General features: G+C 33.7%; 1 protein-coding gene across 3 annotated transcripts in view; it reads right to left on the bottom strand.

Annotated features, from left to right (window-relative positions):
- Nucleotides 1-11,068: 11,068 nt before the first annotated feature.
- LOC111695785 (uncharacterized) overlaps nucleotides 11,069-18,730 on the bottom strand; it is a 9,684-nt gene continuing 2,022 nt past the window's right edge. For all 3 annotated transcript variants that reach the window (XM_023465223.1, XM_023465224.1, XM_023465225.1), the window contains 6 exons: nucleotides 18,258-18,373; nucleotides 17,482-17,583; nucleotides 16,494-16,581; nucleotides 13,540-13,619; nucleotides 12,932-13,019; nucleotides 11,069-11,592 (listed from right to left, as the gene is read on the bottom strand). In XM_023465223.1, the coding sequence (XP_023320991.1) occupies nucleotides 11,539-11,592; nucleotides 12,932-13,019; nucleotides 13,540-13,619; nucleotides 16,494-16,581; nucleotides 17,482-17,583; nucleotides 18,258-18,373 (528 nt within the window). In that variant the 3' untranslated portion in view covers nucleotides 11,069-11,538. The remainder of the gene's footprint in view (nucleotides 11,593-12,931; nucleotides 13,020-13,539; nucleotides 13,620-16,493; nucleotides 16,582-17,481; nucleotides 17,584-18,257; nucleotides 18,374-18,730) is intronic.

Here is an 18,730-nt window from a genome sequence, read left to right as displayed (position 1 = left end):
GGGGGGGGTCCAATATCGTTCGCTTGGAAAATTCCAAGCAATTTATAAATTTAAAAAGACGATATATTTAACGTCGTGTGTAACAGTTCCAGTGCGCGCACGTAAAGAAATTCTATTTTTAGAATCATGTAAACAAAAAATATCGCGCGCATTACTTCACGCTCATTTGTTTAAGTACATTCAATAACAATTAATCTTAAATAATGTAGACATAAATCTGATCAGACTTAGACTTAAACAATATTGAATATTATAACATTCGATCATTGTTGACTAAATTCTGCAGTAATTGATGCATCTTTCAGTTTCACCGAAATTGGTAAAGCGCAATTACCCAATTATGCCCCGTGATATTTTATCCTGAGGCTGTTGTGTTAAATGTCGTCTTAGAAAGAATTTAAAATAAAAAAATTAATTCTTCGAATTTCATTATAATGAGGTTATTTGTGGGGTTTAATTAAGGGGGGAAAGAAAATTAAAGGAAAAATCCTCTTACTTAGAAAATGGGTGATTTTTCCATTTGAAAAGCTATTGCGAAACCTGGGCTTGTGTAATTTCGGACACGGCTCAATTTTGCTGGGTTAAGATTTTTAGGTTATAACTTTTAAAATTAGAAATACACTGCATGCATGGCGTCTCAATCAGTATTGCATCTAACGGTAACATATTCAAGATCCCTAAATTTCAAAATAAACACAACTTTGATCCCCCTCCCCTTGAAATGAAAATATAATCTTAATTCTTAATTGTTAAATTTTTGTATTCACCGGGAATATGTTCTTATTTCTGTATAGTTGTAATCATTTCACGGAAATTTTGAGGGGAAAGAATTTGACTTCTCTGTTGCCCATTAAGTTGGTTTCAAATATTCCTTCTGTCTCACGCGTATAAGCAACATTCTCAGAGTGCAGAATTTCGCCGCTAGAGGTCTCTTATTTTTGATTTTATAATCTATAGCATAGTCTAATAAAAAACAAAATGTACAAAAAAGAAAAATAAAACAAGTGATAAATAAATTAATTTATAGTTAATCAAAATAAATGCTAAAATAAAACTATTGCTTTAGCCACTCACACTTATGAATGAAGTGACAAGAAAATAAGACTAACATGGGTCTCTTCTCAGTTACACCCTCCGGTGAATTATTAAACCATCGGTTGAAAGCATCTTTTTGATCAGAAATTAGTTTAATTTCTGTTAAGTTTCCATAGTTAAAGTTCGTAATACTTGGAAAAACAATGGAAATTCTAACAAAGGCAAATGGGGGGGGGGCACTGGGTGCACGTAACCCCCTTACGAACACCCCTCCTGGTTGGGGCACATATAGGGGGCTGGGGGGCCTCATATATTAAATGATTTTATATATGATGTGGGGAAAAAATGAAAAATTTGATATTAAAAGGCTTAAGTTAATTCATCATTTTTAAATATTTTTTAAACAATTAACTCATCAAATAAAACCCTGAGAATTTGTATGGCGCTCAGCGCATACAAAACTACTGTGAAAAACTATTTTTGATAATCAAAACAGAAAAGAAAAATTTTCTAATTCATTTTACCCAAAAATTTAGCAATTAAAACCCTAAAAATTATTTTGATATTCCTCCCAAACAAGACTAACTTCTGTTGGAAAAAAAAATATTTTTGATAAATAGGGGGGCCGGGGGATGACATATTTTAAATTTTTATTTTTTTTATCACTTATAATACATGCACAAATTTAGTAATTAAAACACTACTGCTCCGCGCCACGTGGATTTAACGGTTCTGTCAATATTCCAGGAAGTTGTGACTTTCGATTACATTTTGACCCATTATAAACATAATTAATTTGTTAGCCTTTTTTCTTAAATACTTTTTTTGTTGGCATTTTGAATAAACAAATCCGTAAAGTAAATGATTATTGAATTATAGACCAAAACATGTTTGATTTCAAATAGAAGAAACCGAATGCTGCTCACTCTGTTTAATTAGTCCGGTGCCACACATATCTAATTTCTGACCAAAAACTAAAATTTTCTAATCCCGAGCTAGTTCTTTGAAACCAGATGATGTAAACCTTTGATATTTCAAATTTAGGTTTTTTTCACAGTTCATAGAATTTATAATTTGAAAATCAAAGAAACACTGGACATCGGGTTGCACAGATATATAGGTATTATAATTTTGGAGTTTGTGGCAAAAATTCATTTCCTCTGCACCGCTGATATGATCCAAAAAAAAATATGTTCTAATCTTAATCAAAGCGGAAGTATGAAAGATACAATTGGTTCTTTAGCGGTGGAGATTACCAATTGAGGAGCGCTCAATCTCATGCCGCAAAACACGTTTAGGTGGCGGTGATTACCCATTGATTACTTCTGCACTCCCCCTCCTCGGCAGACCCCAGATTGCACAGGGAGAAAGCAGGTACAAATTCGTGAGATGTGTGCTCATGAGTGATTTTTACAATAACATTGCAACCTTACCAATTGCGCGTAGTGAAGAAAACCGGTTTTGAAACTTATGAATACTCAGTATGGATCAGTTTTTAGAAAACCAAGTAACGGGAAAGTTATAATTGATATTTGGATATTATTTTGACCGAGCGATTATTCCACTTAAACTTTTATAGTATTCTTAAGTTGAGAAAAAGGTTCTAAACGAAGAGCAATAATATAATTTTTGACGTAGCGTCCCTCCAATATCAATAGGGAAGTCAAAAACTGTTCCTATAAACATGAATGGTGCCAAGGTTATTATAAAGATATTTCAGAGGTGTATGCATCTTTTGTACTGCGTAACTGCAGTACGTAGTGTCGAAGTGGGGGGTAATGTAAACACATGACGGATGTCGAAGCCTGACATAGGATCCATCTTTCACAAAAAATCAATGAAATATTCCTGTCATAGGAAACGATTATGTGAATTATCAAAATTACCAAAATTTAATTCTTTTAGCCTCCTTGGATACTAAATGAACACTAATGCATATATTCTTGTTTACAAAATCCGCTAAGAGAGAACTGGTTTTATAGTGTACGCAGAGTAAACGCAACTACAGTTAACTTTCCTTGCATTACAACCTTGAATGATGCTATGAATGCTGATCTCGCTAGGAGTTAGGGACTTGTACCCAACAGCTAGATGCTACCTGGTAAGAGAGGTAAGATGACCCAGCCTCAATCCACATGATGCGCTGCAGCATTGACAGCAATTTTAAAGATCAGTTTCAACTGGAGATTGGACCATGAAGTGCATGGTGCCCTAAGTTTTCCGATGTATGACCGATAGAAAATGTCAACTAAAATGTGAAACTCTGGCCCAGCTGAAGAGGGCCATCATTGGTGCACGTCGAGATCCATCAATGAGGACAGAGCTTTGGTGGTCTAGCTGATGTCCTCCATACCAGTTAGATGTCGGGCTGTTGAGGAGAGAGGAAACAACATTGTTATGTCTTCCCAAATGGGTCAGCATGATTTTGTGTAATTTTCATAAAGTTTGATAAAAAATAAAAAGTTATCATCATAAGAAAATTGTGAACCGCTTTTTTACACCTTTTATTTATAGAATGGTTTTAAACACAGAGATTTCCAAAAAACATGGGATCAAGAAAATGTAAAGATGATTAGAGGTCGTCTTTAATATTATTTGATCAATGCATGACGTATTGACAATAGTTTTCGTCTTGAGGTTTTTAAGATATTTTATGCTTTATTCTGTGTCAGATATGATAATTAAAAAATAAACAATTATTCAAATCAGTTTTTAAAATCTAAGTATTACTTGTCTAAAAGATCAGAAAATGAATGATTAATTTTATATTGTTAAAAGCAGGGATTATTTGAAATAATATTCAAGTCCGTTCAAGCAAATAATGTTGAAAAAGCTTTCATTCTTTTTTGTATTTTTTCATGCATTAAATTTCAAAAATGGGAAAAATAAAATAAACTAAAAAATGTATTTAAATAATATAAATGGATGATATATAGATGGATTTTCCTCTATATATCTGATTTGATTACAATTTCAGAATTTACCCAAAAAACTAAAAAAAATTATCCTATCCTCATCTTTTACTGGGGTGTTCACTATTAATTAAACTATAATACTAAACAGTAAATAACACGCTGCTAATGTTAAAGGGACTGTTAAAGACGTTTTTTCTAGAAACCCTCAATTTACACTCAAGTGGCATACTCGATTTACAACAATATCCTGTAAACTATAGGTTTCCAGCGAACGAAACGTTTTCCGAAAAAAGGCGAAATTTTTCGGTCACATTTTGCTAACTTTTTCGCAAGTTTTCGCATTTTTTCTCAAAATGTTTGCATTATTTTTTCGCGAGCGAACGAAATGCAAAAATGAAGCGAATAGGTCGCGAAAAATGCAAAATTTTCGCGAAACAATTTTCCTTTTTGTTGTAAACCCATGTCTGAGAAAAACTGATGGAGTAAACCATCTTTTTATCTATATGTAAATTTGGCTTGTCTGTTTGTTTGTTTGTCTTGGTGTCTGTCTGTTTGTATCCAATAAACGTCAAAACGGCCGAACCGATTGGGCCCAAATTTTTTGTGGGACATCTAGGGACCCCCGGGAAGGTTTATGAAAAATCAAAATTTCAAATATTTGTCTCCATCAAAATTCGATCGTCATTAAATTTTTAAAAATTTTGAAAATCCGCGAATTATTTTTGTTTTGTTTTACGATGTACACAAAGAGAACATGTTCACAACTAATTTAGAAGATGGGCGCGAAGCGCCCTCTAAGGCTAGTATCTTAAAAATGATTATTTTCAATTGGAGAAATACCATAATCTCAAGAACTAAATAATCAAAAGGGAAAGTCCATAGTAAATCATTTGATAAATTCTTTCGATGTATTTGATATTTAGGGCTTAACTGTATATTGTGAACATTTGCAGTCTCAAAAACTTGTTAGATATCTAAGATATAAGAAAGACGGATGGGAAAAACCCGTACTGCATTTTATAACTTTGTTTTTATTTCAAACCGGATCTATAAATGTAAAGAAGGAAGGAAATGTGAAGAAGGAAGAAAAGTAAAGAAGGAAGAAAAGTAAAGAAGGAAGAAAAGTAAAGAAGGAAGAAAAGTAAAGAAGGAAGAATGAGGAAAGGATAAAGAATGAGTAAAGAAGTAAGCGTGAGGAAAGAATGAGGAACCCCCTCATATAAATTTTGTACAAGATTTAGTTTTCAATTAATTTCCACAAATATTTATTTTATATTATTTCAGGGTCAGGTTGAACAATTTCTGGGCCGAGCGCTTTGGCGCTAGGAAAGGCTAGAGGGCCGAGCGCTGCGACCAGAAAAGACCTTCATTTACAATAATTTTCAACAAAAGTGGTAGTGGGGGGGGGGATTATACCATTTTTGGATCCCCCCTAGCAATTTTGTAAATGACCATTGGTTTTCAACAAAATAAGTATTTCTTATCGCTGCAGCTATGCCAGGCTAGGGGGCCGAGAACAGCCGATAGGCGGCCGGGCCAAATGACTAATTATATCCATGTGTTTAATATGAGATGAGATCCATGTACAAAATTAATAGGAGGAAGGGAGGGTGGGAGGCCCCCAGGGGGGGGGGGGGGGGTTTTTTGAAAGAAGGGGGGGGGGGGGGGGGGAGGAAATTGGGATATCGAAAGTCACGTTTTTACGATCTTTTAGATAATTCTTCTAACCCATAAAATCATTTATTTTCCCTTTGCTTCAGTGTATTCATATATACCTCGACTGTAGGTGTGCAATTACAATTGAAAAAAAAGACATTTTTTGAAAATATACTTAGCCGGTCATACAATTTGAAGACATTAAATCTACCTGCTGTGCTGATTGTTCTATAGGTTGTTCTGGTTCGGATGGTTCAGCGTAGAAGGGATATACCGTGGCAATCTTCCTATAAATAGATTTAATCTCTGGTACAGTGGGCTCCGGTAAACATGAAAATCGTTTTTGTGAAAAATTAATTAAACAAAATTTTGATTAAATTCATACCACTTTTTGGTAAATTATTGGACTCGGAAAAAAAGATTTTAATCAACTGTAATANCATAGTCTAATAAAAAACAAAATGTACAAAAAAGAAAAATAAAACAAGTGATAAATAAATTAATTTATAGTTAATCAAAATAAATGCTAAAATAAAACTATTGCTTTAGCCACTCACACTTATCGTATCCATCACCTCCTCGAGAATAGCAGAACTAATCCCAATATTGCACTCGTTTGACCCATTACCTTCACTGACCTTCAGCGCTTCGCTGACCGTGGTCCCTTGGCTGCTCTCGGTAAACGATTCGGGCACATTTATTCCGGTGAAAGTTTGCTCCGAGCCGGGAAAAGTTTGCTCCGAGCCCCGAAACCCAGTGTTTAAATCAGATTGGGTGTCGTAAAGATCGGTGGGAAGATCGACCGAACCAGCATCAAAGAACCCGAACGACATTGGATCGTCGTCGGGATCGTCATAGAATGAGATCGGTTGGAAGAAGGTTTTATGATCATGTGCATCAGTGGAAGTAGTATGGGATGCATCATGTATCAATGATGTGTTGGAAGGAAGGTTGGAAGGAAAGTCTAGACTTGGTTCAGGTGGAAGGTTGGATAAGGAAGACGACGGAAGGTTGTTTATTAGACTCAAAAGTATATCATAACAAATAGTGTACGGGTCCTCAGATAAAAGATTTTCTACAAATCCAAATAAAAATATTAAATAATATGAAAAAAAATTATCTTTTAGTGTGACACAGAAAACATATTAAGTTCGTTTTCAAGATGCATGTAAACTTATTGCTTAAAAAAACAACATCATACACAATAAACATTTATAGGATTGCTTTAAATTCGTCTACCATTTCCAATTTCACGGTATGATTTTTGGAGGAAAAATAATAATATGATTTTTACTATTTTTCAGATTTGTTCCTATTGGTTCAGGATCCATATAATCGCTGGTCATGTACTCCTAAATAATAAAGAAAGCTTAACAAATAACAAAATAAAACGCTGAAGTGTATATTTTTTTAGCATTAAACTAGGNGAAAAATGAGGTTTTGAAATTTTTTTTTCAAACTTTTTACTCACACATTTTTTCCTAAAAATCATGTATTTTCCTTAATTCAGCGAAAAAACTCAAAAAAATGGTTGCGCTCAGGTCCGCGCAAACATACCGTAGACCTGACTCCTGGGGAGGGGGAATCTATTTTCAAAAGAATGATTTTTCAGGAAAATTATCAAAGTCTAATTTCAGAATTTATCTAATGCACCGTTGTACAGGGATTTTAAAAAAAATATCATATGTATCTAATTATTTCAAAATTGAAAATTTGAATGTGAACTACAAAAATCTATAATATATATATATCCCATTTCCTGGCAAAAATCTATAATATATATATCCCATTTCCTGGCAAAAATCTATAATATATATATCCCATTTCCTGGCAAAAAGCAAATATAATGAAATTTTATTAACTGACGTATAACAAAGTACTGCTTACCTCCATAATACTCGTGAATTCCCCCAATCCCTCCATATTTCGATATCTTTCATCTAAAATCTAAACTTTGTTTTAAAACATCAAACATACAGGATAGTTAAGATATGGCAGTAAGACTACAGATGTAAATTCCAGTGACATCACAGTGGCATGTCGTATCCTAAGAACCTTTATCTGAGTAATAGTAAGGAAGATATCACCGTTGGTTTATGGTGAAACCACAATTAAAAATGAATTTTGGTCCGTCCTAGTATATGATTTTAAGAAGGAAGAAAAGTAAAGAAGGAAGAAAAGTAAAGAAGGAAGAAAAGTAAAGAAGGAAGAAAAGTAAAGAAGGAAGTATGAGGAAAGGATAAAGAATGAGTAAAGAAGTAAGCGTGAGGAAAGAATGAGGAAGACGGAAGAATAATAAAGAAGGAGGAAAGAATAAATAATGAAAAAGAAGAAGGGAAGATTGATAAAAAAGAAGGAGGAAAGAAGAAAGAATGAGAAAAAAAGGAAGATTGGAAAATGCTAAGAAGGAAAGAAGGAAGAATGAAAAACAAAAAAGAAGGAAGAATGAGGAAACGACGAAGTATTAAAGAGAAAAGAAGGATAAGTAAAAGAGGTAAAAAGGAAAACCGAAGGAAGAATGAAAAGGGAAAAAGATAGAATGAAAGAAATATGAAAGATGTATGTCTTGAGGGGGGGGGTAATGAGTGGAGAAAATAGTGGGAAACATGTTTTAATTTGTTTGAAAAAGCTTGCAGCCCTAACTGTTCAGCGTAAACTTTATTTGAGAATTTTCCTCAAATTTGAATATTTGGTTTTTGAGGTTGTGATATTCTTACTTTTTAATTTTGGTTTCCAAGTAACTTCAGGATTTATGCAACAGGAGAGAAAAAGGATATCGTTCGAATTCAGCACTTTTAGAAATAGAAAAATGAGAGTAACTATACCACTTGGTTGCTCAGATAGTTTTCACGTTGATTATTTTATTAAATATGTTTTTTTTTAATATTCTTTGTCTTGATGATGGAGCTGGGATACAAATTTACATTGAAAAATTGCGTGTCGTTATCATTATTTTCAGAATTTTTAGTTTAAAAAAAAGATTTTAAAAAATAGTTTTCTTGGTTAACGTATTCATCAAATACAGAACAAAAATTAACTTTCTTAAGTTATAATTTAAATTCTGAATATTTTAAACCAGTACAAAACAATAGTGTGCATGTCGTACATGTCACAAAATTGCACCATTAATTTTGTTTAAAAGTTGAGTTTCGAGTGTAAATTTTTTAAAAATATACAGATAAACCTCAACCCAAGTAAAAATGAGCAAGGTATTTTTAGTTTTTTTAAAAGCGATTAATTCTGCTAATTCATTTCTTGTCTGTACTGCACAAATCTGCTATTTACTTTGATTTAAATCCAGCAATAAAAATCGTAAATTTTCCAAAATAAAAATGGTAAAATGGCTATATCCATCAAAAGTCTAATAGATAACTCTTTGAATTGAGAGTCATTTGTAATCCTATAATTGACGGTCAACCTTTAAGTTACATGCATAAAAAAAGAATATACTTAATTGAATATTCTCAAATATCTACCTTCTAAAGAAAGGAATAAATTTCATGAAATGTTTTAATTTTTTTTGAATATGTTGTAACGAATGCCTTACTCCAATAAGTTTTCTTAAGTCAGTGTCAATCCAGATACAACCTCTGTATCCGTCAGTATCTATCAATTGAGATACAACCCCTGTACGTATTCGTCAAGTAAGTATTAATCCAGATAGAACACTCTCTACATTCTCAAGTTGCACTTCGTTTTATTGAATTATATGATATTTAGGAAAATTCAATATCTACCGTAGTACAAAAATCAAATTGAAAAAGTATGACAAAAATGAAATAAGTACATGATATCAGAGCTGAAAACTTTAGAATTTTAAATATCAAGATCAATGCTTGATCTCATTTTTTTCCTAATCTCGAGATTAAATAATGCTTGAAATTTTCTTGTTATTAATCTCCAGATTAATTAAACCATTGGAATTAAGGATATTCCATTCTAAAGTTTTCAGCTCTTAACGTTCAACAAAACAGTAAAGAACCATGACGGTTAACAATTATGTGAATATGCATAATAATGCTTAAATCTCAGCTTCTTAACCCACAGTTTTATGGGTAGTAGTGCAACAGTTCACAATACAGGCTTATACGGTGCTTCTCGCCCCTGTGCCTTAAAAACTTGTTATCTTTCAACTGTTGCTCAGAAGGTAGCTGTAACATTTTCCCAGATTTTTCCTTTTAAATTGATGCATTTTTAAGACAAATGATAAATATTTTTATTTTCAAAGGCACAAGTTCAAAGTTGTCATTCAAAAAATGTGTCTGATTGGTTCAGCCGTTTTCACGTTCATTGGACAGCATCCAACAGACAGACAGACATCAATCTAAGATGTATGTGTGTCTTTTGCTAAATTCAGTCTTTTTTGCATTATGCAGTTATATCTTCTGTCAGAGCCAGTAGTTCTCATTTTATTGCATTATTTAAAAAAATTAAACTCTTGAGATTTAAATTATGAATTATGTTAGACTGCAGTGCAAGTTTTTAAATTATGAATTATGTTAGACTACAGTGCAGGTTTCTATAGAGACATCTCTGTGTCATAGAATCTAAAATTACCACACCTAGGTTTTACAAATGTAGCTGAAAGTTCTTAGAATAGGGTGAATTGGTAGTAAAATGGCGACCTCACTTCCAGAGGGAGGCTTATTGTGATGTTCTGGACCAGTGACTGAGTGAGAGCAACACTGGAGGTTTTCCAGTTTGTGGTATTCCTGCATGACCTCCAGGTTGGTTTCAAGTGTCTTGAATCTTGGGGGAGTGGTATTCAGCAACTTCTTGGATGGATTCATAGCAGGGAAGGAGGTCAAAAAACTGGTTGACGTCTCTGCCAAAGATGTTGATATTTCCAAATTCGTCAATTAATTTGACATTGAAGAAGTCCCAGTTGAGCATGTGGTTGAGGGGACTCCTCTTGTCCAGCGCGATGGCATTGTGGGTGAGGTGTACCTTGCCACAGGGTTGTCACAATTGGACAAGGGGAATCAGTGCTGGAAGGAGGACAGCCAGGGCCCAGGGGTAGAAGTTGTAAGACTGACCACTCCAGTTTTCTGTGGAGATCCTGGGGGCTTGAAGCATATATTTAACAACATTTGTGTGATAATTCTATCCTTATTTTATACCATCCTTGATTCAAGATAAAGAGAATTCTATTCTCTTATATTATACAATCCTTAATTAATTATAAAGAGAAATCTATCTTTTATTATACAATCATTGATTCAATATTAAGAGAAATATATCCTTATACTATACAATCCATGATTCAAGATGAAGAGAATTCTATTCTTATATTAAACAATCCTTGATTCAAGATCATGAGAATTCTATCCTCTAATTATACAATTCTTGATTCAAGATAAAGAGAATTCTATCCTTTTATTATACAATCCTTAATTTAATATAAAGAGAATTCTATCCTTATATTATACAATTTTTGATTCAAAATACAGAGAATTCTATAATTCTTTCCATACAACTCTTTATTCAAGATGAAGACAATAATGTAATTTTTCAAGAATTCAAAAAAAGATTTTACTAAAACTGAAAATAATATACTTTTACATTTATCCAATTTTCAAGGTTCGATTAAACTATATTTACTGCAAACAAAGAGTGCTCACTCTGACGCAAAAATCATGCAGTATTTTGCCAATAACTTCTTTTAACTATGAACTAGAAACATGCTCTTTGTAGTTTTAAAAGTATATGCCTAGAGCTACAAAATGTGTGAGTGAGTTGGTGCGGTAAAACAAAGTCTAAGGCGTTACGTTACGTTGCGACGTTACGTATATAGTCAAGATTATAGTGTATTGTTTATAACAAAATTTCGTGATTTCTTAAACAACGCACTCTCCACTAAAACCCACTCTTTCAGATCATTGTAGTTCCTGCAGTTCGCACAGAAGACTTATAGTTTAGGGTGTTCGGGTGTTTAGGAGAATGTAACTTGCTCAAAAACGCCAACAACAGGTGCATGGTCCGAAGCCTAAAATTATAAATAATGTTAACCCTATCCCTGCTGGGGTACTTGAAAACCAGGATACGCGGGGGGGGGGGGTGGACGCTAAAAAGTCAGTTTTGCCAATTACCATTTTGTCAACTGGCCCAAATATATGTGCGCTGAACAGTTAGGACCCTTTTTTCAGTATTTAGTCATTTTGATTTGACTTTATAAAACAAATTTTGTTTACATAATAAACATTTTTTTATGCACATGCATAAATATTAGAATTTTGTTAAAGAAATTGCTACGAAAACTGACCGGGAAAAATTGTTAATGTTTCTTATTACGTGATTATGGCCTGCAAATTTTAGTTTTTCATTATTCTTGAAAAGACCAATGCATGGGAGTCTAGGAAGAAATCATCATCATTGGAATACATATCAGAGACCCCCTTTCATCAGAGACTTCCATGATTGTCTCGTCGGAGACCCCAATCTTTTCATCGGAGACCCACGGAGTTTCATCGGAGATCCCCAGATTTTAATTGGAACTCTCCACATTTTCGTTTGCTACTATTATTTTTCATTGGAGACCACAAGATCTTTATTTAAAATCCCAAGATTTTCATTGGAGACCATTAACTTTTTATCAAGACTCCAGATTTTATTGGAGACTCCCGATTTTCATTAAAGACCCAAACTTTTCGTTGGAGACCCCAATCTTTTTATTGGAGACCCCAAAATGTTTAATTTTTGAACCCCCCCCCCCCTCTAAATCACATGTCCAAATATGACAAATGATACATCATTGGAAAGCTCTTATGCTCTACTTTAAGATTCTGCAAACAATTGCAAATTTGCAAAAATTTTATTTTTTGTTGCAAAATCCATAAAAATGTTCGCAAAAAATGTCCAAAAATGATAAAACATACATTTTTGAAAAATGTTTGCTGAATTTCAAATATTCTGATGCGTGATTAAGAAAAACAAAAAATGTGCAAATTTCTTTTGACGGGTTGTAAGCAAATAATTTGCAAAAGTTTCTGTGCTATCCGTTTCCTTGTGTCCTAAGCTTTCAAAAAAAATAAAAAAATTATCAAAATCTGACAACTGAAAGTGGGTTTAAACAAAGATTTAGTTTGTTATAGGAAAAGTCATAAAGTTTCAACAGTCTCAGATCAAAACTTTTTGAGTTATGTAAACAAAATACAGGGGGTAAAATTCCCCCCCCCCCCCAGCAGGAATAGGTTTAAAGGGAACTGATTACTCGAAGGATTAAAAAATTAGAGTTTGAGGTAAGTAATCAATTCCTTTCAGATTCTATTTTTGATTTCATTTTTTTTCATTTTTTCAAATTTTATTTATTAAAAGTAAAACTATACCTGACTAGCATGATGGAGAATACTTTTGAGTTCAAATAGTTTTCTGAATGGTTCGTTGATGAACAAGTAATCTATATGAGTGTTGAACCTGAACACAATTGTTCGTTAATGAACAAGTAATCTATATGAGTGTTGAACCTGAACACAATTGTTCGTTGATGAACAAGTAATCTATATGAGTATTGAACCTGAACACAATTGTTCGTTAATGAACAAGTAATCTATATGAGTATTGAACCTAAACACAATTGTTCGTTAATGAACGAGTAGTCTATATGAGTATTGAACCTAAACACAATTGTTCGTTAATGATCAAGTAATCTTTATGAGTATTTTACCTGAACACAAGCTAAACTATGAACATTCCCGTGGTGCTACCATTTGTACATAGATTTTATTATATTTACCGTGATATCTTTATTTATAATGTTGTTAGCTGTTGTTAGCTTTGTTTGGAGATTCTAAGTTGAGTGCAAGGGGAAAATGGCCAAAATCGTAATTAACGACAAAGCTCGGGTAAATGGTGGGACTTACTGTGACTTATCTGTGCAACGTTGGGTTCCCAAGCTAGTTATAGATATTTAGCGAAAAATGTTGAAAGATCTAACCTACAGGTTGAGACAGGGAGTGGTTTCTTCATTAATTTCCAGGAGTCCTTAAATCCCAGTTCCGCCATTCTTGAGGTAACCTAGACATATTGTAATATAGTATCTGAAGTGCATGGCGTTTTCCGTTGAATTTTTTAAATATTTGAAAAAAATTTTAAAAAAATGTGGATGAAAAAAGTTTGATTTTAAAAAATTACGATATAAAAAAAATAGATTTTTTTGTCTGCGTTTTCCAAAAAAAATTCAGCCAATTCTGTTCACCCGTTTGGCCAGCTATGGCCTGGCGTTGCCCGTGGAATTTTAAAACACTATGGAGAACAATGTCGAATTTTGAAGAAAATAAAAAAATCGAATTTGTTTAGCCTATATTACCCTATCAATGGGTTTCCTCCAAATTTTTTTTACAATTTTTTTCCAGCTGTTTGGCCAGCTTTAGCTAACATGAATACATATTGAAGCACTTTATCAGGCATACTCAGTTAATAGTCAATTCCTTATAGCAATATAAAGTATTTATCGTGCTTATAATGTTAAATTAGCTACAGATACAGATACAGGGTTACCCACAAAGAATGAGACTTTGACTGCACGAAAATGGTTAGCTCTTATTTCTTACATTCAAACTTTCATTCAGTTTAAGTTTAAGCTCTTTCTTACCAAATAATGTATGGTATCTCAAATTAACAATAAAATACAGAATTAACATTTCAGATAAACAAGTTCACAGACTTTTTTGGTCGGCATTCAAGTCTTATGTTTTTTGGGTAACTCTGTATGTAAAGTTTAAAACACTTGTCGGTGGTGTATTTTTTGACCTACACATATCCGCCATACTCCACTTCTGACCTACGCCAAATCCTCTATAATACACATCCGACCTACTAGCACGTGGTATTACAGCTGCTATATGGACTTGTGGCCGCAGCGCCCGGCCCCCTAGCCTGTCCTAGCCGCGGCGCTCGGCCCCCTAGCCTGTCCTAGCCGCAGCGCTCGGCCCAGAAATTGTCTTAACCTAACCTAACCCTCAAATAATACTAAAATAAACAGCTGGCGTAGGTCCGATATTGCAGTAGGTCGGAAAGTTAGTAGGTCAGAAGTTCAGTAGGGGGGATGTTGCGTATAGACGATGCAACATTACCCAATTGTCACATATGTTATTCAGAGAAGGAATTGAGTCTTTGCCGCGAACTCGAATTTTTTAATCCCATAACTTTGCAACCTAATGGTGAAAACCTTTGATATTTCAAACTTAGATTATTTCATCAAACAGATTACAAGTGTGAAATAAATTAAGTCTACGACATTGGGTTGCAAAGATATAGGTATACGAAAAAAGGAATATGTTGCAAAAATATAATTCTTTTAAATTCTTTTAGAGGATTATTTTATCATGAATTATTTAGAAAAATTTCCTAAAATTACACGGGTCAAATCATACATTTTGTTTCAAATTTGTAGTATTTTTATTTATTGATATTATTTTATTTTAGTTGTTTTTCATCCACTTGGCTTATGATACGAAACAGAGGCGTAGTCAGCTATCCAAACAAGGAAAAAACAGGTTTTCAACGAGATTACCATGGAGGAGAACTGGTTGATGATGTACGTGATTAATTCACGGCCCCTCCTAGTGTTATACTCGTGGTATATAGCTAATTTTCACAATCTTGAAGATTCTTCCTGTGTTAAGCACGCGTGGTAAAAATTCCCCGTCGTTTTTTCACATGTTTTGCCACGTAGAAAAAATACCAGTGAAGGATCTTACATATTCCCATTGTGGTAAACTCGATTAATGCAATAATTTTAATTTTGATTATCGTAATTATCACGTTATAGGAGATAATTCTAGTTCAATTCTCGTTGTTTGTTCACATGTTGTTCTTGTACCAGTGCAAGATCTCGCATATTCCCAACGTGTTAATCATGAGTAATGGAATGCCAGAATATCTAGATTTTAATTCTTGTAAATATCAATTGTAAAATATATGAGACATCATGGCCGGAAAGAACTTCATGTTTCATTTTTAATAGAGTTCAAAATCACAACACTTGGTGTCTCTGCTCATCTTTTAGAAACTAAATTAAAATGCAAAATTTTAACTGATATAAATTTTTCAGAAGTACAGAAAAGTTTCACATTGATTTTTGTATTGTATTTCTCAACAACCCCTTTTTTTAATATCAATCTTTTAGATATAGCAAAGGAAGGGGCTTTCATGTTATTATGAGTTGAACATTGCAGGTTTAAAATATCACTTTGTAAATATTGATTTTACTTGTTCAAGATGTTAAATTTAAAAGATATAAACTAAGATATTTAGTTTCTGAACATTTTGAAATGGTTAAATACTATTACTCAATATTATTATTTTCTATAGTATATTTATATATCAGAAATCAACAATATATCCCCCCCCCCCCACCTTTCTCGGGATGTAAAAAATTTAATTTGAGTATAAATGGGACAAAAATAATTTTCTCGTGTTAAAACTCCTGTGTACATCTTGTGAAATGGACTCACGCTTTCCGAGTTAGACCCGTTGTCAAATCGTCGACATTCACCTTGATGATACCACGTGAATATCACAGGATATTCACAGGTCACTCGTATGAAATACACCAGATAATCTTGTGTTCTCCATGGGTTTTTGCTAGTTGGGATGGGAGCAAAGCCCCTCCCTTGACCAGTGAAATCTATATGATTTCATGGAGTGTTCAGGCCCCAACAGGTCCTGAGCCCCACCCCCCTGTAAAATTCCTGACTACGCCCCTGAGACAAAGCAATCGACTTCTAACAGCAAATAAACTATTAAGATTATTAAATTTTTTTTTAACTTTCTTCTTCTAATAAACTTAATTGAAATATTTATAGGATGATTGTGATTAACAATATCTTTTTAAACAGTAACGTACATACAAACGGAGAAAAAAAGATTCCAAAAATATTGAACAACCTGTGTTTTAGGTGACTCCCATGAGTTTTTTTTCCTAACATTAGCAATTTCTTCCCATTCTGTCTTCTCGTAATCCTCCTCTGTCAAACTATACAATAATACATAAATAATAAAAAGCTCTAGCATAAGTTAGTCTCACAGAAGTCTGCAGAACTAGTATATTGTGCAAATCTCGGGATGCCTTGATCTCCTTAAGACTCATGGATTTATGTTATAGGGTGATAAAGTAACTTTGTGCACCCTAAAACAAAAATATTATGGTGTGAAATTTGAAATTTTTATAGCAGGGTGATAAAGTTACTATTTCGCCCTGTTGTAGGGCGATAAAGTCACTTAATCACCCTAAAACGGGAAAAATTATGTGTGATAAATTCCCTTGAAATTGAATAAAAACTTAAACTTAATTTTAAGTATTACAAAAGTACTCTTCAAACAATAAGGCAAATATATTGTTTTTTCATCTAAAAATGTGTTCTATCTGCAAGTTTCCTTTGCAGATAAATTCTATTGAAAGGACATGTCAATTTATTATTGGCAAGCTAGCGTCACTTGAATCATGCTTTGGTTATTAATAGAATTGGAACGATTTGATTTAAGAAATATGCCTTCGGGATTGTACGGTTGCATTTTTCGACCTACGCAAATCCGCTATACTTCACTTCTGACTTACGAAAAATCCACTGTACTACACATTAGACATACTAGTCCGTGGTTTTACAGCTGCTAAATGGACTTGTGGCCGCAGCGCCCAGCCCCCTAGCCTGTCCTAGCCGCGGCACTCGGCACCTAGCCTGTCCAAGCCGCAGCGCTCGGCCCACGAAATTGTCTTAACCTAACCTAACCCTCAAATAATACAAAACAAACAGCTGGCGTAGGTCCGATGTTGCAGTAGGTCCGATAGTTAGTAGGTCAAAAGTTCAGTAGGGGGGATGTTGCGTATAGACGATGTAACATTACCAATTGTACCCATCAAATAGGGTTATACCACCTGTTATAATCGCCCAGCCAGATCTGAGGTGCATTCTTTTCAAACAATGGTTTTAGGTTTCCTTCAATAGATGCCAACTCTTTCATTCGGTTCGGCTCCACTCTAAAATATAACAACATAAATCCATCACTTAATATCTATCATTTCGATATTACAAATGTTTTGTTCAGAATATAAAAGAAAATGTTAGGTGTACTGAGGCTCGAAAAAAGTTTGAGGTGTAAATCGTATTTCAAAATTCCATTTTGCTTTTATTATACCAACCAAAAATATTTTTTTTAAACCACTCGAAAATATATTTTAGTTTTGAAACATTGTTTTTATGGTTAATATCTTTGACCCGAGAAAATAATTCACATAATTAATTAAAGCAAACTTTAGTGAAACACTTTTAACGCCCAAAAAAATTTATCTATTCCGATTTCAAAACGATGCCATTAAAATGTTTTAATATCCGGCCGTAACTTTCTCCTCATCATTTCAAAACGCTTTCGGTTATTCGATATAATACGATTAAAATTTTTAACAGTGTTTATATAACATTGTCAACATTCCAATCTAATTACAAAAAAGGTCAAATATGGAATTGATAACATAACAACTTTGCCATCTCGCCCCCCCCCCCCCCCCCCATCCCGACTAGGGAGGGGGGGGGGGGGGGGGGGTGTCGCCTCGGATATTAAGTAGTCTAAGAGACCCCCCCCCCTCCCCGCCCTCTATGCAAACATTCTTGCTCTGAATTTTTTTCTCCATATTTAAGCATCTAGCTGTCTAACCTATGATCTAAGTGAAGACAGTTTACATAGAACGGTATTCCATCAGGAGTTAGTATTTGAGCAGTTATATAACGAGGATGGGAGCCATTGCCAGAGCGGTTGCTCACATCGAGTAACTAATAAATATTAAATATTAAAGGGACTGTCAACTTAATTTATAGAGGTAAGAAAATTATAAAGTTGTAAGTCCGATTCACAACAAATAAAAATAAGTGAAAACAAAACAATCGTTAATGTTTGTTTCCGAAAAGAGAAAACAACTTTAAATAAAAAATATTCATCAATCATCAAAGTCTAAAAGCTTGTTTTGATGGGGTTATCAGAAGGTCATGTCAAAAGTAGGTCAATTGTCATAATCTCTAAATCTTTGCAACCCGATTTCACAAACCTTAGATGTTTCAAAATATGAATTATGTTAGATAAAATAATCTAATTGTTTACAGTATCAAAGGGTTAGAGCGCCAAGGGGGGGG

This window comes from Eurytemora carolleeae, unplaced genomic scaffold, assembly GCF_000591075.1.
Source record: "Eurytemora carolleeae unplaced genomic scaffold, Eaff_2.0 scaffold76, whole genome shotgun sequence".
Lineage (NCBI taxonomy): Eukaryota > Metazoa > Arthropoda > Copepoda > Calanoida > Temoridae > Eurytemora > Eurytemora carolleeae.
Note: the sequence above shows the minus strand (reverse complement) of the source record. Positions and strands in the feature narration are given on the sequence as shown.